At 43.2% G+C, this 23923-nt stretch overlaps 3 protein-coding genes across 3 annotated transcripts; 2 read left to right on the top strand and 1 right to left on the bottom strand.

Moving 5' to 3' along the window:
- The first annotated feature begins 2401 nt into the window (after positions 1 to 2401).
- Positions 2402 to 3078, top strand: LOC100839214. Its single transcript, XM_003571246.4, has 2 exons — positions 2402 to 2563; positions 2678 to 3078. The coding sequence occupies exons 1-2, from the start codon at positions 2482 to 2484 to the stop codon at positions 2794 to 2796; spliced, it is 201 nt and encodes a 66-aa protein (XP_003571294.1). The 5' UTR covers positions 2402 to 2481; the 3' UTR covers positions 2797 to 3078.
- Positions 3079 to 12694: 9616 nt separating this feature from the next.
- Positions 12695 to 15648, top strand: LOC100825616 (protein MONOCULM 1). The gene has a single exon (XM_003571026.3). The coding sequence runs from the start codon at positions 13642 to 13644 to the stop codon at positions 14869 to 14871; it is 1230 nt and encodes a 409-aa protein (XP_003571074.1). The 5' UTR covers positions 12695 to 13641; the 3' UTR covers positions 14872 to 15648.
- A 2584-nt stretch (positions 15649 to 18232) lies between these two features.
- On the bottom strand, positions 18233 to 23125 carry LOC100825311 (MLO-like protein 13). Its single transcript, XM_003571025.4, has 13 exons — positions 22869 to 23125; positions 22281 to 22338; positions 21826 to 21983; positions 21070 to 21186; positions 20885 to 20986; positions 20105 to 20179; positions 19932 to 20020; positions 19786 to 19835; positions 19606 to 19646; positions 19287 to 19496; positions 19112 to 19179; positions 18955 to 19015; positions 18233 to 18864 (listed from the first exon to the last, which is right to left on the bottom strand). Exons 1-13 carry the CDS (start codon positions 22989 to 22991, stop codon positions 18526 to 18528), a joined length of 1491 nt encoding a protein of 496 aa, XP_003571073.1. The 5' UTR covers positions 22992 to 23125; the 3' UTR covers positions 18233 to 18525.
- Positions 23126 to 23923: the final 798 nt, after the last annotated feature.

Genomic DNA, 23923 nt, shown 5'->3' with positions numbered 1-23923 from the left:
ATTTCTTAATATTTGACATTAACTAGTGGTGTCCCATCACATTTTGAAATCGTTTCAATTAGCTTAATCCAAAGGTCATGGCACATTAATACGTAGTAGTTTGTTGCTAATCAGTTTACTCTATCCGTTCAGAAATATGGAGTTTATTGTCACTGTAAGTTCAAGCTTTGACCAATGATTAAAGAATGAAATGTGAATTATGTGACACAAAACTTACTCCCCTGCATGCTTGCCTCCGCGGTTCCTTCTTGGGCCATTCCCCCACCCCACTTGCTCCGCCCCTTTGCAGTGCCCCTCCTTATATGCTCTCTTTTTATCCGATTTGACTGTTGACAACATTGGTGTTTTCAGATCTCCTTCTGAACTCCTCCGGCAATGATGTTTCTTTCTGGTTGCTAACCATTTTATTTTGGGAGTGGCTCGGTCTCAGTCGACTGAGAAATGTTTATTTCTTAGTCGGCCAACCACAGCAGCTCCTAATTTAATCTACGCACGGTCCAAAGAAACGACAGGCACAGGAATCTCGTTTCTTCCTTCTGTCGAAGCACAGCGGCAATCACCTCGCGCGGGCCTGCATGCGAGAGCAGCTCACATCGCAGCTCTTCCAAATACAGCTCGTTCCAGATTTTCCCAACTGCTTTACACTACAGGAACTGGTGTGCTCCATCTTCATCCAGCCGATGGCACATCGGGTCGATTGTGTCGCACGGGATGCCTCTTCTCTTAATACTCATTCTCAGCGGCAAGCTATTGTGTGCAAATCTCCACAGAAAATGCGGCACTTCTCCAGGGCATTCAGCTGCCCAAATATCATTCTAGTTTAAATCAGTAAAGTTGCACATTCAAGTATTAAAATTGCACCTGCAAGAGTTAATATTTCACATGCAAGGGTTTCTATTTTAACAGAAATTTATGTGAAAATTAATCTAAAAAATTGCACATGTATTATATGTGAAGTATTATTGTCTTAGTCTTAGAAAAGCAAAACATGGAGAATCGAACATGCGACGTACCAAATGGGCAAATGTGCAGAAGACCACCCTGCTAACATGAAGACATTGAAATCACCGGACTCACTGCAGCGCGAACCTCGGCATGTGATCCAACGGCTTAAACCGTCAACTGAGAAATTGTTGTTCTCATGCGACTAAGAACTAGCAAATCCGTTTTATTTTGCGCTCAAAGACGAGTTTCTCCAAAGAGAAAACATGACAACCATACTAGCCGACATATTAGGATTCTTTTGACCGATGTTTTGACCAAAAATTAATCTGTTAATATGTAACAGTCGCAACTTTGTCTAGATACATACATATATACATGTAGACGCGTTGTGATGTGTAGTTACATGTTCATTTAGACAACACTTCATACGAGACGAAGCCAGTGCTTTTGAATGCAAGTACAGGGATATCAATTTCATGTCACATCATTGTATACATGGAGTAAATCTTAATAAGCCAAAGAAGAGTTGGCACACTATATTGTTGTTTGACTATTTCCCAATCGTGCGGAAACCATTTCTGGAGCATCGTGATTCGTGAACTTCAGGAGATCCGCTCCACAAATGTGTCTTTTCTTGCACGGAACCAAGTCATAGCAACTTCACCATTCATCTCCCATTGACAGTAGCGGAATATCTTCAGGGCCTACCTTCTTCACGAATGATTCCTGGAAGAATACTTCTACAAATGTGTTTCCAATTTCCTTTCAGCTTCACAAGCGTCGCATGGCTGAAGGACCTAACATTTTTACTGATGCTGCTTGGAAGCCCCAGCTTCAAATGTGTCTCCAAATGTGTCTTTTCTTGCAGGTACAAAGAGTAAAGCAGGCATTGGCATCTTTATGCATCGGATTGGAGAACAAAAGTATTCTGTTTTTGTGGAGGCTTTCTCATTTGCAGGTTCAGCACTTGAAGTGGAGGCTCAAGCTCTGGAGCTTGCAGCACAGATTGGAACAGTCATGGGAGTACATCAACCTAATTTCTTAACTGACAGCAATGTTCTTGCTGAAGCTGTGGTAAAGAGAGACCCAATCAAGCATCCAAGACATTGGTCTATAAGGCCAAATCTACATCAGATTCTCTCCTATATTCAAAACTTGGATGCAAGAGTTATCAAAATTAGAAGAGAAAACAACAAGATAGCTCACAGGCAAGCTTAGGATGCTTACAAGTTCCATAATGTTCAAGCTTGCTTTTATAGTTGTGCAGGGTTAGCACATAATTCATCATCTTGCCCTGTAAAAGCTGTTATCAGCTCTCTAAATGTGCAGGTTTGCCATTATTGTTAGTGTCATGTTTACGAAGTAATAAAATCTCCTTTAGCCAAAAAAAATAAATTAAAAAAATCCGCTCCACAGCCGGGGCAACCCTGGCCCACGAATACTTCGGTTCCTGACAGTTGGGACCTGCATGTCGGTCAGACAAGGCGAGAGCGCTCGGCACATCAGAGATTCACCGGAAGCGGCGGCGGCGGCGGCATGGGGATGGGCGGCCGAGGCGTGGTGGGCGATAGGTGGTCGCAGCGCGTCCTCTGGATTTGCGCCCTCGGCAGCGCAGTGAGTAAGCACCCCAACCAAAACCCTAGACCCCAGCTCTCCATTCCACACCCAGTCTTCGTCTCCGCCTGGTTGTGCTCCGTGTCTGTGATCTCATTTGATGGTTATCGCCGTGCAGGTCTGTACTTCGTGGCGGTGGAGAGACAGGCGCAGAACCGCGCGCGGGCCGTGTCCGAGGGCTTCAAGACCCTCGACAGCGCAGCGGGAGGCGGCGGCCGCGGTGGACAGGACGTGTGACTTCCGTCGCGCTGAGGTGAACGGACGTTCAGAGAAGTACCTCTCTGTTCGAAGCTTGAGACGAGTTAGAGTTGCCTATCTGCTTCTTGTCCACAGAATTGTCACAGTAATAATGTATTACTAATTGCTCCCTGCTTTTGCGATATCTGAATGTTTGTGCAATAAGAAATGGTAGCTTAAGACTTGGATGTTTTCCTGTTGGAAAATTGAGATGATGTTCTGTTTTGTAAGTTTAGTTCCTCGATTTCTTGAGCTTGTTAGGCTGCAGCTTAATGGTTAGAATTTAGGAGTGTGCCGTTCTTTCCTGAACCTTTGTTCTAACACTACATTCCTAGGGGCACTCGAATAATGGAATATATATAAGAGCAAATGAGACGTGTCTGTTGACGCAGTTCTTAGGTGTATCCTTCAGTTCTTATATTTATATCCTGGGATACTCTCTTGTTTTTTAGAGGAAGGGGTAATCTATTTTACTTGAGCTAAATGAGTTACTGCCCTGTAGGAAAATTGTGCTCTCCAGAAAAGTAGGTTGGGAAATTGGAAGGTAAATCAGGACGATCAACTTAAAAAGAACATAACGAGTACTCAGTGATCACTTCATTCTTTTCTGCCTCGATACCCAATACTTGCTGCATTTCACTCCATCAAAATTTTCTAATCAGTGTGTGAGTTAATTTTGAACTTAATGGTAAGATCTGTGCATTCTAGACTTCAAACAGGGATAAAATAGAATAAATCCAGTGCCAGTATATTAGATTGATTCTCTCTTTTATTCGTCCAAAGCGGATAATCAACATTTTTTCATTGAGTTCAAAATATTTATATTTGGTAACTTGTTAACCTCATAGTTATATGTAAGAGTTCTGACAGTGTTTGACCTAAATGGACCTAGTGTTTGTTGATTTCTCCTATATCTAGAGTTCTAAATGAGTAGGGATGCTTGCACATGATTTCTAACTCATTTTTTTGGCACTGACGACTACTCTGCATGCCATATGCTTTCTTGAGGAAGACATTGGGAGCAGCAAATGATGAAGATAAGTAGATAACCACTTCAATGCTTTGGTTAAGCACAAATTGATCTTAGTTCCTGTCTGTTGCAGTCAAAATAGTCCAACAACCGCTTTAAGAAGTTATTGGCAGTCATTAATTTGGTTATGCATCATGGTATCTATTGATTTATGGATGTGCATGGTATGTTAATTCGTTAAATTCTTTACAGCTTCATGGTCAGTAAATTTAGAGAACAATGGCATTTACAACTTTTCGTGCATCACTTGCTCAACTGGATCTGTACTTGACAAAAACAGTATATTTGTACATGAGCCTGAAAATGATAATTTTAGACTATTAGTATATGATTGTTATGTTTCTTGAACATCTGCGTGGTGAAAGGCTCAATGGTGCATAAGGCAAAAAATAAATAAATACTTGATCACCTTGACTGGAATTTGTCGACATGTTCATGTCCATATAGAAAGGCGTAATGTATAACTGTGTGAGCTACAAGGACTGAAACTATCATGGTATGTGCGATACATCTGAACAGTGGTTGTCTGTTTCCATCCATATTAATGGAACTAAGTCAAATGATAGGACTGTTGGTTTTGCTGTCAATATAAAGGCAGGAGATCATTCTCTTATTGCCAAGGTGCTTTTTCTATTACTGGATGCTGTTATTTCACAATTTCCAGTATATTGAGAATATAGACGATTGTTCTGAGCATATTTTCTTCTATTCCGATATACAAATATGAGCAATAATAATAATAATAAACAACATCTGTTGTTTAACCATTCCTACATTTTATTTATACACAGACAGCATTTTTTTCACATGAAAGACCATAACATGAAGTTGCTGTGCTGTGTACCATCAGTTGGACAGATACATCTGGTCTTATGCTCAAATAACTACTGGTTAGTGGGTTAGTTGTTTTATTCAAAAAATCTGATAGCACCTTAACCCTGAAACCGGACAACATATTGAGCAATTGCGTTCGGATTGTGCTGAAACCAAACAATATCATGAAGGATTTTATAGCTGTGCATCATTGACCAGAGAGAAGGTCTGTAGATTGCTGGGGAGTGGGGACAGGGCAAAATATTATTTGTGTGATCTAATAAAGTTAGATTTGTAGCTATCTCTTTATGATACCAAGAGTCAAGACAAAGTAATACAAAGGAAAGCGATGAATTTTGGTAATTACGACGTGGCATGATTAGAAAGCAGTTTTGCTACTAATATTATGCCCTTCTTTAATTTATCTGTGCCCTTGTTGTCTTTTTACTTTATTAACTACTGTGCCAAGACTTTGAACCCTTATTGTCTTTTACTTTATAGGCCCTTTTTGTGATGCCTCAGTGTGTCCATTTTCTTAATGGCAAGTGTTAGCTTAAATATATGCTATATTATAGACCTAATGATCAACTTAGGTGCCCACTTCTGCTACGTATGAAAGCTCGAAAATGTGAGGAATCTTCCATGCGCACAGGCCACTAATGGATGGGGCTTACAGGATTGTGGTGCAATGACGCATCATTCTTCTTGTCATCCATAATCTTGAAAAGTATTTTTATCACAAGATGCTGGTTTATTCTACCAATTGTCAGTGTCCAGAGTTCCATTGACTATCAGTAACCTGACATGTACATGTCTTATCAAAAGTATTAGTTTGATTATACCATTTTTATGCCCTATATTTATTTTTTGTCATAATTTAGTCTTGTACCAGACAAAACATTCCATTGGGGTTCAACTTCTGCTAAAGTGCTAATAGACCGGAATTCACCGTATAGTTGATTCCACTTCTAGCGTGCACTCTCGTTAGTCACATAATCACAAGATGCCTTGTAATAAAATCCTTGATGATATGGTGGTTATGAGCACTCCAGCCTTCCAGATGCAGTTAGTGCTGTTCTTTTCTGATTATTTTACCCTCCCCTCACTAGTGAACCCCACAAATTTTAATGTCACAATCAGCTTGATCACAGAGCATCTTGAGTATGATCTTCCTTGCCTTGGTCCACCAAATAATCTTCATCGAAACTTTTAACCTTTTTTTCTGTAAATTATACCTAAGGTTTACACATCATGATCAGGCAAAAAATCTGAAAGGTACAAAAATGATTGGTACGTTTACGACGATGACTGAAAAGATTAAAAGAAGTTAAGAGGGAGGGGGGATAAGGGAATCTGTGGAAGTTATCAAAGTTCTAACTGGTTTCTTATTTAGCATCTGAGGGTTTTTGCTTTGGTCACTAATAGCATGTAAGGGGTGATAATTTATGTGCTTAGTGGTTTGAAAAGGACAAGTTGAAGGTATAAAGCTTAGTGCTTTCCCTGGGAGTTCAGTGTATGCAGCCCTTTGCCTGTGGGGCTTCAGGAAAGGATAGATTCTGTAGCTTGAATGTGTTCGTAGCCATAGGTCTTCTGTTCTCCTGGGACCATTCGAAGTAGTGTAATTTATGAAAATTATTAATCTTTTCTGTATCCATTTAGATAGATGAAGCCTACTGGTAGGGAGATACTTTAACAATCTACTAGTTCGTTCACTTCTTATTTAAATCGCAACTTGTCTTGCCTTAAGGTTTATGGATGGCCAGGCCTTCGCCATACAGCATATTATGTTGACTACTGTAGGTGCTCCTGTTAGTGGCCATGATTGCAATCTAATCTTAACACAACCGTATTGTTCTTGAGAGCTCCACCTAAGCCTTAAAGTACAATATCTGCCGACTCAGCATGGTGGACTGTTGGTCCAAATCCCAAATGAATTTTGTTCAAGGCATAAATTATATTTGCCCCTTTTCCCACTGAATTAAACCGTGTATTGTTGGCCATGAAATGATGAAATGTTTATGTCGTGTACTGTTATTTGTATTCTTCATTCCTTCTATCTGCATCTTGAATCTCTTCCAGATTTGCAGCGTTGATCTCTGCAGGCGCCTGTTTGGTATTTACAATGCTTGCAGTGCTACTGCTGCTTCGTTTAAAAGGGCAGATCTTGTGATCAAAGAGAAATATAGTTATAATGTCCCTCTAAATTGGGGGCTCTTCTTGTGAGAAAACTGTAATGGCACGCTTTGCTTTGATTTGGAGGAGACTTGAAAATGCATGAGCAGCCAGTTGTTCAAATCTTAAACCGACTAGCCAAACTGTCAAGTCCAGAGAAAAACAATCTATTGATGGTGTAGCTATTCAGATCTTTTGTTTCGTTCGGTACTTGCTGAAGTCCTGTGAAAAATGCAAAATCTTGTTGACTATTGTGTCCTTAGAAAATCATTTAGATAAATTCAGCCGGCGGTTGCATCTCCTATGCTTATATTAAGCCAGAAGTTCAGGGCGAAAGACTGGATGTCAAGGTCAGGTGATGCGTATATATGTTTGCCAGATAAATTTCCTTCAATTTTATCTTCTTGTTTAGAACGTTAAGTCTAAACTCAAATCTTAAAGTGCTCTTAATACTACCATATAGATTACACACATAAATTTCTTTTTAGTTGTTGATTCAGTGCCGTAATAAAATCTCTTTACATGATTGTGCTTGGTTATTGGCTGCCTTTTAACTTAATATATCTTCCTTCTAATTAATATATTTATATATGTGGCGTTTGTTCACAGCTTCATTTTTCATTCCGTCATAGTAAAGGCTAAACTTTTTTTTTAGGCCTAGTAAAGGCTAAACTGATCTACACATAATTAAAGAAAGAGCGAAAAGGAAGGTGGAAGGAGAAAGACAATATGCATAGATAGACATGGAAAAAGGTAATGATTGCAACACAGAGAGACAAACAATCAAATCGATTGTCATCTATACCTGGCCACTGTCTGTAATATGTTGTTACAGATTTGACATGACAGAATTGTACTCCCTTATATTGGGGCCAACGCATACTTAGATTGAAAATATAACTAATGTAACATGAGTTTATATCACAAAAATTATACAGTTAGAAACTTTAAATGTTCTATTTTCTAATGGTATAATTTTTGTGATATAATAATCATGTTACATTAGTTAGATTTTCAACCTAAAGATACGTTGGGGCCACTTATACCGGAACGGAGGTAGTACATCTTAACACCTACTAAATCGTTGTGGGGTGTTAATTGTGTGGACTTGTCCCTTCACCTCCCGTTAGACAGCTTCTGGCCGAACGTGCTGGCTGATTTGCCACTATAGTTATTTCAGAACTTTATTAGTCGGCATCTTTGAAATGCTCGGTTGGAAGCTTGTAATCTTGGATTATGTCTGAAAAATATTTTATTAGTTTGTCGAGTTTCATAAGTAAAGTACCCTTCCGATCCATAAAAAGTGTTGCTCACTTAGTACAACAAAATGGGTGACATTTTTTATGTATCAGAGGGAGTATAATAGAAATCAGAGGTCAATATTATGCTTTGAATTCAATATTGTTGTTGAAAATGGCAAACTTTTTTTGTTAAAGAGAGAGGGTACCTTTTTATGCATGATCCTACTTGTTACCTTCCTTGATTTGCCCCTATGTGATAAAGAGTATTTAATATACTGGGTTTTATGGAACTTTGGTTAAAGGCAATCAACTTATTCTTAAGGTCTTATTTGGCACTAAAGTGGGTTGTGTATCTGAGGAGATTGGGTGTTAACCCAATGCTCTCAATCCCACTGACCCACTCTAGTCCAAAACATCAGTATGCAAAATGTTTTTAATTGATACAAAAATGATGTGTTTTTGGAGAAAAATCTAGAGATTATCCCTTCTAATCCATGCCTATCGAACGGCTCATTTGGGGTTTCTAGTGTTTTTGGATTTGGAGAGATACTCTCTACAAACACTAAACACTAGTTGCCAAACAAGGCCTGGGGGTGATAATCATGCAACCTGTTCAGATGCGGTGGCAACTGAAACGAAGGGGATCTATCAAAAAGAAATAGTATGGCTACACTTTGTGATGTATAAATTTGAAGTCCAGATCCATTCTGTTTAAAGAGTAACAAAAGTGAGAATGTTCTGACATGCTGAAATAAAACGGAAGGGCAAATGTGTTACTGTTCACATCATATCAATGATTGAGCAGTATCCTTACAAGCAAAAATTTCTACATGCTTGCCATCTATACTCTAAGCTCACACATGAAAAGTTTCTATGTACGTAGTAGTTATTAAGTTCTAATAGGATCAACCCCAAATCTAGATAATATATTGAATTAAGAGGCACCACTTTACAGAGCAGCTGACCATGAGCTTTTCCTTGTACTGATCATATCACTTAATTTACTGATCCCAAACATGCTCCAGGATACAACAGAAGTTTCTTGCTTAGCATTTTGTGATCTGTTTTTTTCTTTCTTTTCATTTCTGGGTCACTTGTGTTTCATGGGAATGAGACTTCAGGTGCTAGCTAGCTGTCATTAGCATACAACGGAAGTTTCTTGCTTAGCATCCTGTGTTCTTGTAGTTTGTGCTAAACATGAATCGGGTTTAATTATCTTAGCAAACATAGATAATCCATTAGGCTATTACAGGACCACAGTCCACAGGTCCCTACACTGAGAGTTGAGACTTGAGAATTTCCATGCTACCAAGAGCTGAGGTTGTTAGTCAATGAAAGGAACAAAGCAAAAGCTCACTTTTGGAGCACTTGAGGTCTGCCCTTCTGGTTGTAGTTGTAGACGAGCTCAACTCTGAAATCTGAAGTAGAATAAACCTCATACCATAGCATATCTCTCCATGTCCTTTGTGCACCCTCAGTTTCTCCTTTGATGCCACCCGTTTTCCTTTAGATAACAAAGACCATGGATCATATCACAGTCTCCGTGACCTCATTGGCATATTCTTGGACCTTTAAAGGTACGTGCATGTTTGACTTCTGCATGATCTGTTGCATTGTCGTCAGGAGAGCACAATGGAGAGGCGAGTTGTTGGGACTTGGGAGGGTAATCTGATGGGATTGAACTGAAGGGAGCTCAGTAATCTGGTAGATTTTTGCATGTGCCTTCAACCTGGATACTTGCATTTGGTTGGAGGCTATGAGTTCCCATACCTCCACTGTCATGTATATGCATGGCTTGCCATGGTAATTGCTTTGGCTTTCAAGCTCCAGTGAGCTCTTGATATTGAAAAAAAAATACATTGAAAAGATTTTAAAAAAAAGCTACGAAGGACAAGACGAGAAGATCTTCACTCTTTAGTGGCACATATATAGTTATATCTTTTTCCATGTGGTTGACTTTGATTGACTGTTTATTAGGATTGTTATTTTTCCTATTTCTATGAATCAAACATCCAAGTCTACAAAATTTCGGTGTCAACCAATATATTTTACACACGCACCCTATCATATTTCCCTGTTTTTCCTTTTTCTGGGTTTTCAAAAGATGCCCTGATCTTTATTAACGGGGACAATACAACAAACAAGTATAATGTGTGAGCCCCACAGTAGGACCTCTTTGGCTCTGCACTGCACACTGGAGATGTCTTTAGACAGTTTTAGACTTTGAACCAAACCGGCCATCATTCAAGAATCAACATCTCAACTACCAGTAATTATCTATGGAAAGTTATGGCATATACACACCAAACCAAAGGCTTCTTGCAAGCATTAGTAAGGAGATACATACTCTATCTGTCCTTCTGATGCATTACATCAGAAGTCAAATCTGACAAAACCACATGGAATCGTTTGACCAATGCGCGTGAGTTCATCCATTGGCCTGGAGGTAAGAGAATGTTTCAAAACAAATTAATATTAATATTAGAACTTGCCGTGCCAAAAAGTCCCGCAGGCTAGATAGAGATCGAGCTAGGAGCTATGAGTGGAGCTCTATGCATGCCCTTGTCTGCCTCAAAGCCTTTTATCATTCTAATTAATCCTTGATTTGTTTTATCCATGCATCTACGCTTTGCCAATTGGCATCATGGTAGCATGCATGCACACCCTGTTGGACCCATGTTTCTTTGAGTGTGCTCCTCCCCTCCTTTCTCTTCCTTGAACTCCACTCAAGAGCACCACACCCCTTGGCCCCCATCAATGGAAGAAAGGCTGTGATCCATGTCCCAGGGAGGGAATTAATGGGTGAACCCTGGAGCACACATCAGATATTACAGCATTTGATGTGTCCAGCAGGAGGTAAAATATCAGAATCAATGTTTCTGTTTGACTTCCATCCCTCTTTTCTTTTCTTGATGATTCCCATGCATCCCTTGCAGATTTTCAAAGACATTTCCTTTGCTTCATCATATTGTTTCTCCCCTTGAGCTATCTACAATTACTCCTATACATCTGCATCTAGAGTATAGCCTACCTCTCTGCATGTCATCATCAGTAGTCTACATGTCACACCATATACTACTTACCTAGGCTAGCCACAGCTTTGTGTCAAGTGTGATTAGAGAGCGTGCAGTGTCTAATCATCTGAGCAGAGATAACAGGTAGAGAGAAATGATGATGGTAGGGACTCCTGGCTTTGGCAAGAAGCATCTGGGATTCTGGGCTACCTGAAACATTCCATCCAAACCTTACTGCTACACCCGGCCCGGCCTTCCAGTTGCAGGGGTAGGGGTGCGTGCAATATTCCATTTGCTTGCTATGAATGTGTGGTGTGCTAGTACCAAGATGCCCTCTGCGAACCTGATGTGAGTGCTCAGCGCCTCTCTCTTGATCTCTCCATGGGAAACTAGCTATATGTATGTAGGTAGGCTGCAGAGGAGTTGACGGGAAGCTTCAATGCAAGTTGACAGAGGCCAGGAGAAGACGAGAGATCCCCATGCAAAGAACGGTACGGGTGTGTCTGGTCTGCGTCGTGCAAAGGGAAAGAGACTAGCTTAACTTTGCGTGTGCGTGTGCACGTAGAGAGATGGGCCAGTAGACTATCAAACAAACTAGAGTAAGTGAACCTTATCTTTCGATCTTGGTATTTATGCGGTGCAGTATATTCATCAGAATCATCGATCGCTTGATTTTCTTTTATCAGAACATATTAGATTCTGGCAACTATACACACGAGAGCTTTAACCAAACTATACAACACACTAGAGCTTTAACCACTCCAACGAGTCAATTTGGCAATGAGGACATCGAGACCTGTGATGGGAGCTTAATTAAGAATCAATTTGTTCTTGTATTTTTGGCTTCTCATATTATAATTGTTCCTTATGTTTTTTTAATGGAGAGTAAACATCATGACTTTTGGAGGAATTTTTTTACAAACAACAAGAGTGTTGTGATTCATTAATTAAGGTAGAGTAGACACAAATGGCCGGTGTCGGAAAATAAGAAGGGAAAGGGAGAAGACAACATCTAGAAAGCTAAGAAAATCTCTGAAACAACTATATAATCCTTATGAATTTTTTCTATGGATTTCTTTGCACTCTATTTTGGGGAGAATTTTTTTTATCCACTCAAACATTTTGCTAGAATTTCTTTGTTTTCCTATGGTGTGTCAAACGCTCTTTGATGCGAATTCATGTAGTTTTTCGATCCTCTAGGATTCAACAGGAATGCAAAAACATAGGAATAGGAAAAACTTAGAATTGAAATACCATGGCTTGTTGAATACTATAGGAATAAAAAACACATAAATTGTTTGAATGCTACACATGGAAAATACTGGAATTTTGAGTATAAATTATACTTAATTGGACTAAGAGAGAGGAGAGATATGGAGGAAAGATGCATCAAAACTTTGAAAGAAATTTTTTCATCAAACTAGACCTCATGTTTGGATTTCTCCAAAATTTGAAGGAAAAAAATCCTATCTTATAACATTCCTTATTTTTTGCGAAGATATCTTATAACATTCCTTTGGTGACAGTCATGTGATCTAAAGGACACATGTATAGAAATCCTCTATTTTTTCTTCCAAAATTCATATGATCCAGAGAGCGCCTAATCCTGCGTTTTTCTTATACATGTGTTTTGGGAATCCTCCTAATCATTTATCATTTACTCTTATAAAAGAGCCGATTGGTGGCGGCGGTCCGTCACCTTCTCATCTTCTTCTACTATAAAATAAACATTTCACCTCCTTCTAAAGCAAATAGTTCTTGTATTGGCATCTGAGACAAGTAATAGTACTCCCTTCAGTCGGTACTTGTTAAAATCTGAGACAAGTAATATGTGTCTGAGGGGTAGTTAATTTTTAGTTTTTTTTGTAACGATTAACTAAAACTCCATTTGGACCCTACCACTCTTTTTCTTTATTATTTTTGCATAACAAAACCACAACGGCATATTCATCGCCGGTGTGCAAGTCGGGAGATCGATTCTGACCCGGGGAGTAGCTCGGTGGGTTGGGAAGGGTTGCCTGTGTCAAAAAATGAGAAAAAGGACGAGATATGGTGGACTGATGATAGAATTTCCGGTGATCTTGCTTTACCGATTCTCTTTTCTTGCACCTACTATTTGCGGCGAAAATGTACTAGAGATTATAGAAATCAGAGATCCCCTCAGCCCAAGAGTATACATCTGTACCGCACGTCCGCACGTAAGATAATAAACCCGAAAAGAGAGAACATCTTGACCATCCCACCACCAAAGTCCACGGGATAAAAGACAACAAATTGCAAAGTAGCATTTGCACCACCTTCTTTTCTCTCCTCTCTCTGGAGTCTGCCGGGAAGGGATCCAATCCAACAAACACCTGTGCAGCAGCCAGCGTGCTAGCTAGCTCGTGGGCTCGTGGCGGTGGCAGATGATCGATCATGTCGAGCTGTCACGGAAGCCCCTGCCGCGGCAGCAAGCAGCAGCCCAGGATTAGATGCTGCCGCGGCCTCTTCCTCCTCCGCCTCCGCGCTAGTACTAGTATTAAGCCGCCCCTCGAGCCATGCGCTGCTGCGCCCACTCCAAACCGCTGACGCCGCCATGCTCGGCCCGCCCGAGCCCGACGACGACGACGCCACCGCCTCCGCCTCGCCGCCGCACCACGGCCCCGACCCCACGCCGAGGGAGCTCGTCCTCGCCTGCGCCGGCCTGCTGCACCGCGGGGACCTCGCCGCCGCGCGCCGCCTCGCGGACCAGGCGCTCTCCGCCGCCGACCCCCGCGGCGAAGCCTCCGACCGCCTCGCGCACCACTTCGCGCGCGCCCTCGCCCTCCGCGCCCCCGACAATGGCGGCGACTCTCCCTCTCCGGCGCCTGTCGCGTCCACGTCCTCCTCGTCCTCGTCGTCGGTGTCATCCGCCGCAGCGGCGGCGGCCTACCTGGCGTACAACAAGATCGCGCCCTTCCTGCGGTTTGCGCACCTCACGGCCAACCAGGCCATCCTCGAGGCCTTCTTCTCCTCCCACGCCGACCGCCCGCAGCATCACTCGCGCGTGCTCCACATCGTCGACCTCGACGCGGCGCACGGCGTGCAGTGGCCGCCGCTCCTGCAGGCGCTCCGCGACCGGGCCGCCGACGACCCGCCCGTCGAGGTCCGGGTCACCGGCGCCGGGCCCGACCGCGACGCGCTCCTCCGCACGGGGAACCGCCTCCGCGCCTTCGCCGCCTCCATCGACCTCCCCTTCCGCTTCCACCCGCTCCTCCTCCCCTGCCCCGGCGCGGCCAGTGCCGGCCTGGAGCTGGAGCTGCACCCGGACGAGGAGACGCTGGCCGTCAACTGCGTCTTCTTCCTCCACCGGCTCTCCAACGACGGGGAGCTCGCCACGTTCCTTCGGTGGGTTAACTCGATGAACCCGGCCGTGCTCACCATCGCCGAGAGGGAAGGATCAAGCGAACCCGCGGACGAGCTGCCGAGGCGGGTGGCGGCGGCCATGGATCTCTACTACGCGGCGGTGTTCGACGCGCTGGAGGCCACGGTGCCGCCGGGGAGCGCGGAGCGGATGGCGGTGGAGGAGGAGATCCTCGGCCGGGAGATCGACGCCGTAGTCGCCGGCGGGAGCGGCAGCAGGACACGCGGGTTCGAGGCGTGGGCGGCGGCGGCGCGGGGCGCGGGGCTCTCGCCGCGGCCGGCCAGCGCGTTCGCGGCGGCGCAGGCGAGGCTGCTGCTGCGGCTGCACTACCCGTCGGAAGGCTACGCCGCGGAGGAGGCCCATGGCGCGTGCTTCCTCGGGTGGCAGCGGCGGCCGCTCATGTCGGTCTCGTCCTGGCAGTAGCAAGCGTGATTGATCCATGCACGCTAACTGTTCGACCTACAGCGGGACTGCTCCATCACTGCCTTTTTGCTCCCAAGCTAGCTACTCCAATGATCGCATTGCATGCCGGAACATTAATTAAGCAATGGAACCTCATGGAGCAACAAGCTCGATCGATGCTCGCTCGCTCGACATTGCCGTACGTTGCTGGGGATGGTTTTCTGAGGTTTCTGCTTACGAATCAGGGGTGCATGCATGCAACTATGCAAGGACATGGCCGGATAGCTCCTGCCACTGCTTGCCATTCTCATTCTCAACGGAGCAAGACGAAGGTAGAGATGAAGAAGATGTGGCCGCCCTTGGGATACACGTACGTTGCGTGCTAGGCGCCATTGGGAGATCTTGGGGAGGATCTTTGGCATTCAACTTTTGGTAAACCTTCTACCACGCGCCACTAGCTAGCTACCGCTGCTAATTATTTCATCTTTGCTTTACACCTAGATCTCTCTTAATTTGCTCTTATCTTCAACTTTCCCTCTAATACTGGTGGAGTGGTTATACAAAACCGTTTGCTTAATTTTAGTGCACATATCTTCATTTCTCACTGCTCTTATGCTAGCTAGCTAGCTGCAGTGCTAATTGTAATTGATTAAAGCGATGTACACCCATGGCCTTGTTCTTGCAAAATTAGGTCTAGGTACGCAGAATTCTTCTGTTCAACCTCAAGTAATGAGGAGGATCTTGTGGATTAAGACATTGGTTTCGTTTTTTAAAATTTATCCACGGATTTCACTTGCTCCCCTTGGTGTTTGATGCGATTGTTTGTATTATAACTAATCATGCTTTGGCCGCCACTGGCCATAAACTAATCCCCAATTGGGTAGCCTTCCTTTTCTAGTTGTACTTATTAGTGGTAATGATCACTCTTGTGAGCTACGAAAGGCCAGTGCATTACTAGTACTCGGTTAATTATTTAACTACAGTATTATGCATGAAACTACTTACCTCCCTACCTTTTCTCAGATGTGTGCGCGCTCTTGCAGATGTTGTGCTTTTCTGGAAGCTGTAGTCTCACGGAATGAAAATAAACTCAGTTGTCTAGACTAGTGATGGTTCATCGTTATATGCGTTTTTTTGTGAAATTTATTAAAACAAAACGGTCTTGCTATCTTGTATCGACCCAGAATTCCGACAAGCTTACATCCATAGGAGAGTGGAAAAGATATGTTGATATGTACGTGTAAAATCCATTGTTATATTATACTATTCCTCCGTTCCCAAAATTTTGTCGTGGTTTTAGTTCAAATTTGTACTAAAATCATGACAAAAATTTAGGAACGAAGGGAGTACTATTTATATATTCTTAACCAGAAGTTGGTGGTCAACTGGTCATCCATACCCCTCATCCTTTTTCCCCCTAAAAAGATCTTTAACAAAAATTAACAATCTAACTAACTATAATACAGAAAAAAGCTCGCAAACAAACTTAACCATTTTTTTTAGCCAGTGGTGATGCCTTTTGTTAGATAGCTGACCACGTAGTTACACATTGCAAAGCCTAGGGTAGCACCGAATTTTCGTGTACATTTTTCCATTTTTCTAAGGCTAAGGTTGCGTTACAATTTTTATTTCCATATAGCCAGCAAATTAGCACTTGTTTATATCTTGAACTAAATACTTAAGCTCCTTGATACCCCCAGTCCAAACACCTTCTTAGGTCGCCTAATCTCGTCGACCGGTGTAGGTAGACCCAAAAGAAAACGGTCTCTACCCGCAAGAAAAGAAGAAAGAAAAAAAAGGGGGTCTCGTGTCCTACTCTTTTCTAAGAAGGGCCGTGGTTCCTAGTTCATAATTCGTGCCCCCAGGCCGGTATATATGCTGGTAAGCTGTCCTTGGCAGAACATATATAGACAATGGCATGCATGATCCCCATGCATCGATCAGTGACAACCCTAGTTCATGGACCCCTGTCCCCTCGAAAACAAAATCATGGGATTTCTCAACACCAAGCACCCCCTTTTTGGTGGCAAAACCTGAGATCCTTAAACCTCTCCTGTTGAGCTGCCCCCTCTCTCTCAACATGGATCATTTTCCTTTTGGATATATGGACCCATGTGTCTCTCGCATTGGGATCTTAGCATGCATGCCCCTTCTTATTTGATTCCTAAAAAGAGAGCCATGTCACGCCATGCATGCCTTCTTAATTGGTTCCTCCAAGAGATCCATGCCTTGCCATGCCATATGCATGCACTCATGCAGCTAGAACTAGCTAGGACGACTCCATTACGGCGACTTCATTGTGTAGGGCTCATATGGAGATAAAAACTTCATTCAATTGGTTGGATGAGAAGGAAGGGCCAAAAGGCATTGCTCACTGTCCCTTTCTATTCCAAAAGTTCTTTTGTTTGACTAGTTATAGTTTCATCCTGTCCTTTGTGTATTATATCTTATATATGTATCTCAATCGATCGTGAGTAAAATTTTATATTGAACCGAAAAATATGTAGGGCATGCTCTCGAGAAGAAACAAGGGGAAAGAATCAGAGGTGATTGCAGTCTTCCTTTCGTCGGGATCACTTAAATCTTTCTAGCAAACCAGAAGGCTAGCTTTTTAACCTAACCATAACTGACTACAACCTGAATGTCCTTTAGTTTGGTGATTCTGTCCAATTCGCCAGTCTGATGCATGCATGCTAGCGCGCCAGTCTTTAATGCATTACTGAAGGCATTCCTGTCGGCCCCATGCATCTATGAGTATCTATGTTGAGCTTCATGCATCAGCAAACATCACATTTTTTGTTAATCGGAAAAATTAATATTCTACCCCCGTTATTCGGTACTGGCCATGGAAAATTTAGACCACACTTTCATATACGTTTGACCTAACAACTAATCTTTTCACATAATAGATCTCCAGGATGATTTTTTACAAATTTAGTTTTGCAGGAACAAGTAAACAAGTTGTTGAGGTCCGGCCCGTGACATTCTTACTGAAAATAGAAGAAGAGGTCGATCGAGCTCTTATCTTTCGCGTGCCATTCTTACTGAAAATAGAACAATCACACAAGTTTTGCATTACATGATCGATCCATGTCAGCTGGTTAATTTGCAAACCAGAATGAAGAGGTCGATCGAGCTCCTATCCTTCGCGTGCATGCATACGCGCTGGTCAAGCTAGTCGCGAGCTGATGTTAGTTAAGAGAGAGCTCGTCTTAATTTGGTTCTAGCTGACATCATGGGATTTGCTTTTCCCCATCAGGATGAATCTAATGCCCTAATTGCTGGAAGAGATCCTATATGTCTTTGAAACTAAATTAAATGTCCTAATTATTTTCAATGCAACATCAACCTGAATCCTGAAGTCACAGGGATCGAATCTGCATACAACAAATGTAGGTCGCTGCATACTGCTTTCATAATTTCCAAGCTAGACAATCAGGTGATATTTATTGATGATCAAAAAGTTTCAAAGCATTGATCTCACGGAGTGTCTAGTATAGCAACATGTCCTAGCTAGTAGCGTCTCCTATAGCTTATCTAGCCTGTTCTCAGGTGCATTCAGGCATACATGCGTGCACCAGAGCGCCAAAGCCGGCAACAGGTCACTTGGGACTGATCTCGGCCCGCAGGACGCCGGCGAGGAAACGCAAACGCGTACGTGTGTGTGGTAGCTAGCTACGAGAAACCACCGTTAGGATGATGGCGGCCGTCCTCGGTCCTCGTCACGACGATCTCCTCCAGGTCGTCACCCGGCGGAGCCTCCGGTGGCGCGGTGGGCGTGCCGGAGCTCCCAGCGTAGTGCTGCTCCGCGTCCCTGGCCTGGGCCGCGGCCTCCTCGGCGTGGGCGCCGCGAGAGCTGTGTCTCTTCTTGGAGAGGAACGGGATCCTGAGGTGCGAGTGCGGGTGTGGGTGCGCCGGCAGCGACGTCGCCTTCTTCTTCACGTCCGTCGCCCAGCTGTGCACCGACACGTGCACGTGCTCCCCAAACGCCTGCAGCTTGATGTCCCCGCCCATCTGTGTGATATCCATCCAATCCAAAACAAAGTCAAATTACCATGAATCGTCTCAGATTCTAGTTTGAAGGTCGATGTGGTGAGATCTTACGTGGGTGACAATGGCGTACAGTGGCAGCGTGCTGTAGCTGCAGAGCACCTGGACGATGATGCTGCAAGTCCAACACAGAAATAGAACAATCAGTTATCTGCTGTCGTATCTAATTAAAAAGGGATCAAGGTAAAGAAATTGGAGACTCTATACTAACCCAATGGCAAGTCTGGGGAGGGCATAGGATTTGTTCTCCATGATGCATGAATCGAACCCATATGTCGCCTGTGAAGTTTACCAGTTAGCTAGTTAGCCCCATGGTTCTGTGCTTCTGATTTACTCATTTTTATAGTTTGTGATCTACTTTCTCTTAACATAAACATAAAACATACCAAGACCCAGAAGAAGAATGCCATCTCGAAGGAATTCTGAAACAAGATGAAATGGATCAGATGGAGTACAGTTCTAGGGTGGCTAAACCAGAAGTACTCCTTGCATGGCTTCGTCCAGGGGTTTCCTGATGCTCCATCTTGACACTCTGCGGCTTCTTGTGCCAACCGAGTGCTTATGTACTCCAGCTTTGTGCCGACAATAAGCAGCAACTGCAAGTTTATTTCCCCAAGCAGATAAGAATTTCTTCCATTATGGAAACTGAAGAGTGTGTTTGGTTACTGGAGTGACATAGGAATTGTCCAGGTTACTGATACTTACAATTAAGGGCAAGAAAGACAACCAGAAATATGTGTGCCACCCTGCATTGACAGTAAATTAAAAAAACTCATGGTTACAATCTAAATTGTGTTGTTCTTCTAGGATCAGCATATCTTAACATACGGGAAAATCAGTGTGATTGAATTCAGTGGTCCAAACAAACATAGGATTGGGAGTTACCATTTATATTCAGCAGCAGGAAGAAGATAACAAAAACCCATAGGTACCAGCTGCATGTAATTGAGTACCATTACTCCATTAGATAAATCAAACGAACAGTATGTATTATAGAGCAATCAAAGCCGGAACTTTATCCAAACACCAACCTGATTCCAACAACTTCTTTGAAGTCATGCTCGAGAGCACGAACCATGTATTTGTGGAAATCAAAGTCCGGACGGTTTGGGTAGTGTCGCTGGAAATGCAAAGTGTCCTATTTTAGCTTCACTAAGGAAACATGGACAGTTATGAGCAGAAGTTACTGAACAGTACATCTTACCTGAACAAAAGTTGCCCTAAGTACTTGATAATCTGGTTTACCCACAGAATCATAAAACTGCTTGAAGAATGCAATCTGAAATCATATAAGAATAAAACCTTTGGCATTAGTATCTAGATGATAATAACGATTTCATAATTTGAATTTGAGAAGAAAATAGAACATCAAGAATGCTCCAGATATCACAGAAATACTGCAACAACTCTGACAGTCAGAAGAAGCTAAGTTGCTTAACAAAGCATCGTTTTACTGTGATCAGTCATTGCATTGAAGCTACATGAATGTTTAGTCATAATATTGCCTTGTTGCAAAGGGGCACCTGAAATACAAAAAGTGCAGCACTGCACTTTGTGCTCATGACATTGATATCTTGATGTCATAATAAATTTGCAGACCATACTAACCTTTTGACAATGGATCATATTCAAGTGTTCTTCTCATTTTTCGCTAATTTGACCACACATAACGAATATTCGGCAACTTACTCACAATGCTTCCCTTATTTAATTCATGTGAAGGCATGGGGTTTGATACTTAATATTTAATACTCCATAGCACTTTTCTCTTCCAAAAAGAAATCAATACCACTCCAAAAAGCAGATTGGTTTGAGTGAACCCAAATGAGTCATTTGGTTCACTTCAGAACAGGTATGGTAGAACAGAACAAACTGAAATCCATTTTATTCTCATGCATGTCAACTTCATATGTATTAGGAAGTCAGGGTCTACCGCCGACTCTACAACAATTGTGAAGCATAATAAGAGGGCTAGCTTACTTACGATCCATCTTACAGCAGGGGGTTTCATCCAACCCCTATTTGTACTGCGCTCCTTGAGTTTTCCTTGGTGAATGTCTTTCTCCCATTTATTCCATTTTCTCATCTACAAGAGCTTACCCTAAATGTGTTACTTTCACTACTATGTCATGTGAAAAACATATTCATCTGTGGTAAAAGTAGCTATACCTTGGCTCCACCAAGTAACAGTGTTGTAACACAGAACACAACATGGACCACACCAAGTACAAAGATAAAGATGTGCAGCTGATGCAAAGCCTCTTCAGATAGCATGGGAACTTCACCCTACATAAATGCAAGAATGATGTTTCAGAATGACCAATATAGCAAATATTCTCCGTGATGCTTGGTACTGGCAATGTCTATCAATGACCAATGACTAGAATGATAAGGTTTTGCTACTCAGAATACAGCAATGGTTACTATGAAAGAACAACAGTAAACAATGAAATATCGTTCAGCACGTGGGGTATATCCTACAGGCGCAGCTCTGGACCAGACGAGGCCAAGTTAAGAGTTTGACCTCAAGCAGGATTGGTACCTGCCGGAGTCCAGAGTAGACCAGAACAGGGTGATTCCTAACTGGTCAAAAGTCCTAGTTGATTAGGAAACATAATCAGTTTAGGGAAGTAATACTTGTGTTCTATTAGGAATCTGTAAGGCAGACCTCTTTATACTGAGGCAGCTACGTGAAGTCAATTCAAGCAATAATCAATATAGTCCTCGAGTCCCTAACGCCTTGCTGTCTCTCCTACCCTGTCACACCGTCCAAACGTGTGATCGCCGGACCGCAAGCACCGCCAGGTCATGGAATTGCCTTGAGAAATCCAGGCTCTTCCGAATATCCAGTACAACCAAATCTTTAGGAAATAATGAACAACATTAAACTTAACTAAAGTACCATCTTCATAGTTCACGGTCTACCTTTCTCTTGCAAAGTTTGGCAGCCTCTTCTGCGGCTTTGGACGACTCAGCAGTGCATGGAAGCATGATGCGTGCAGCAGCCTCCGGGATGCAAATGTGATTGATGAAATTTTGAAAGACGCTTAGTAGGAAGGAAATGAAACCCAGAATCATCAACTCTGCACAAATAACCAGTAAATAAGATTAGGCAGTGAACAAATAGTACTCTGCAGCCAGAATAAGCTGGTTTGAAATATTCTGCCGCCTGCATCATGGAAATTATTGTCGGTTGGCATCTGAAGCTACTTTTCATCTTGATTACATTTAGCTCAGGTGTTGCAATTTCCATCAGGGAAAAAATATATACAGGTCACGGTAAGATCTGTATCTTCAGGCTGTGCTAGCCATGATGGGGAAGATAAGTGGTGAGAAATCACTACGTGCAGCAATCGAACTAAGAACTAGGATAATGCTACCTTCTTTGACTCTCTGCAGGGCTGAAAATAGTGCTTCTTGTCCATTGAATTTGAGAAGCTGCACAAAGTAAAAGATGATTAAATGCAAAACATACGGATATTACTGTTAAATGGAAATTTATGGCTCGATAGCTATTTCCTAAAGAGTAATTTGCCCGAAAGGTCCTTGTCCAGTTGTCTCTCTTATCTTAGGTCACTAATCTTCTACAGTAGTTTTACAAGCCTCCAAGCGTGTGGTGTGACCCAATTAAGTGCATCCATCAGTACACCAATACATCCACCAGTAATTTGTTAACTGAACCAAATAACTACACTTCCTTGACAGGTAACACTACTACGTTACAAAATGTAAACGTCGTTTGCACTCAAAAGTATTCAGACTGGTTACATGAATATCTAATAGACCATGTGATACTTTTTATAGCAAATAACTGCAGTAGTATAGTTCAGTATCGAAAATGGGCATGCCCAAAAGAGGAAGGCAGAATCTGTTTACTAAACAGATTAACAGAGAGGGGACAGAAACAGTAGCGACACAAACGAAGAGGAAGCGAAGCAATAATGGACAACGGGGCCGTGCATATATACCTTGCCGAGGCGGTGGAGCAGGCGCTCGGCGGCGAGTGAGATGGCGACGATGATGAAGCACACGGAAGCGACGACCCACGTCGGCGTGAGCGCCAGCGACTGCGCCTCCTCTTCACTCCCCATCTCTTCGTGCTCCTCCCTCCCAGGCTCCCAGCGAGCTCGAGGCCTCTACCCGCAGCATGTGGCTCTTAAAAGGGGGGAGGAGGGCTCTACTCTCTGCAGGGCATCTCTGTAGCAGCGACCGGTGTGGCCGTCCCCGCCACGAGCCCGTCCTGCGGCGAGGACAGCGGCCCAAACCCAATCCCGGCCCCAGCCAGTACCTGCTACGACAGCGAGCGCCCTCGTCGACTGCTGGCGCTGAAGGCTGCACGTGAAGGCTCGAGGGCTCCCGGCACAGGTCGCTGTCTCGCATCACGCCTGGCGCCAAACCGCCGTCGCTGTCCTCATCCGGCATCCCGCTTGTGGAACTCGTGATGGGGGGAAGGCCATGGGGATTGGGGAGGAGAAGTGAGAAGTGTTTGGGCCTACTGGCGTGGGTTTATTGTGGACGGGAAAGCTAATTATGTCCCCGTCCCCATAAAAAAAAAAATCTCTCTCCGATCTCGTTAAAATATTACATGTATTTATACGTTTTTCATCATAAATCTCCGATCTCGTTAAAATATTACATGTATCTATACGTTTTTCATCATAAATTTGAGTTAAGAATTTACGATCATAGATCGTAGCGAGTGATTAATCAATGTGCCCCAAAGGAGAAAACCTAATGGCTAGAAGGTAATCAATGTCGCACGTGTTTTGTGGAAAAATCAAACGTATCTGTCACGTAATCTTTGTGAACGTCAGGGTCCTGATGAAGTCAGACAGCCTAACCACTGTTGCTGGCGCTGCCCCTTCTTCGCGCGCGCACACAAGCGTCCGCGATGGTATAGTTCCTTGATAAACATAATTATTCATCCATCGGTGAATCGGCGAGAGACTGATGTTGGTGAGGAGTCACTATGAGCTAAGAATCGACATCGTTAACGTGACGCTGTCATTGGGGATGGCCTGAG

Source organism: Brachypodium distachyon, chromosome 3 (assembly GCF_000005505.3).
Source record: "Brachypodium distachyon strain Bd21 chromosome 3, Brachypodium_distachyon_v3.0, whole genome shotgun sequence".
NCBI lineage: Eukaryota > Viridiplantae > Streptophyta > Magnoliopsida > Poales > Poaceae > Brachypodium > Brachypodium distachyon.
This window is presented reverse-complemented; position numbering and strand designations above follow the sequence as displayed.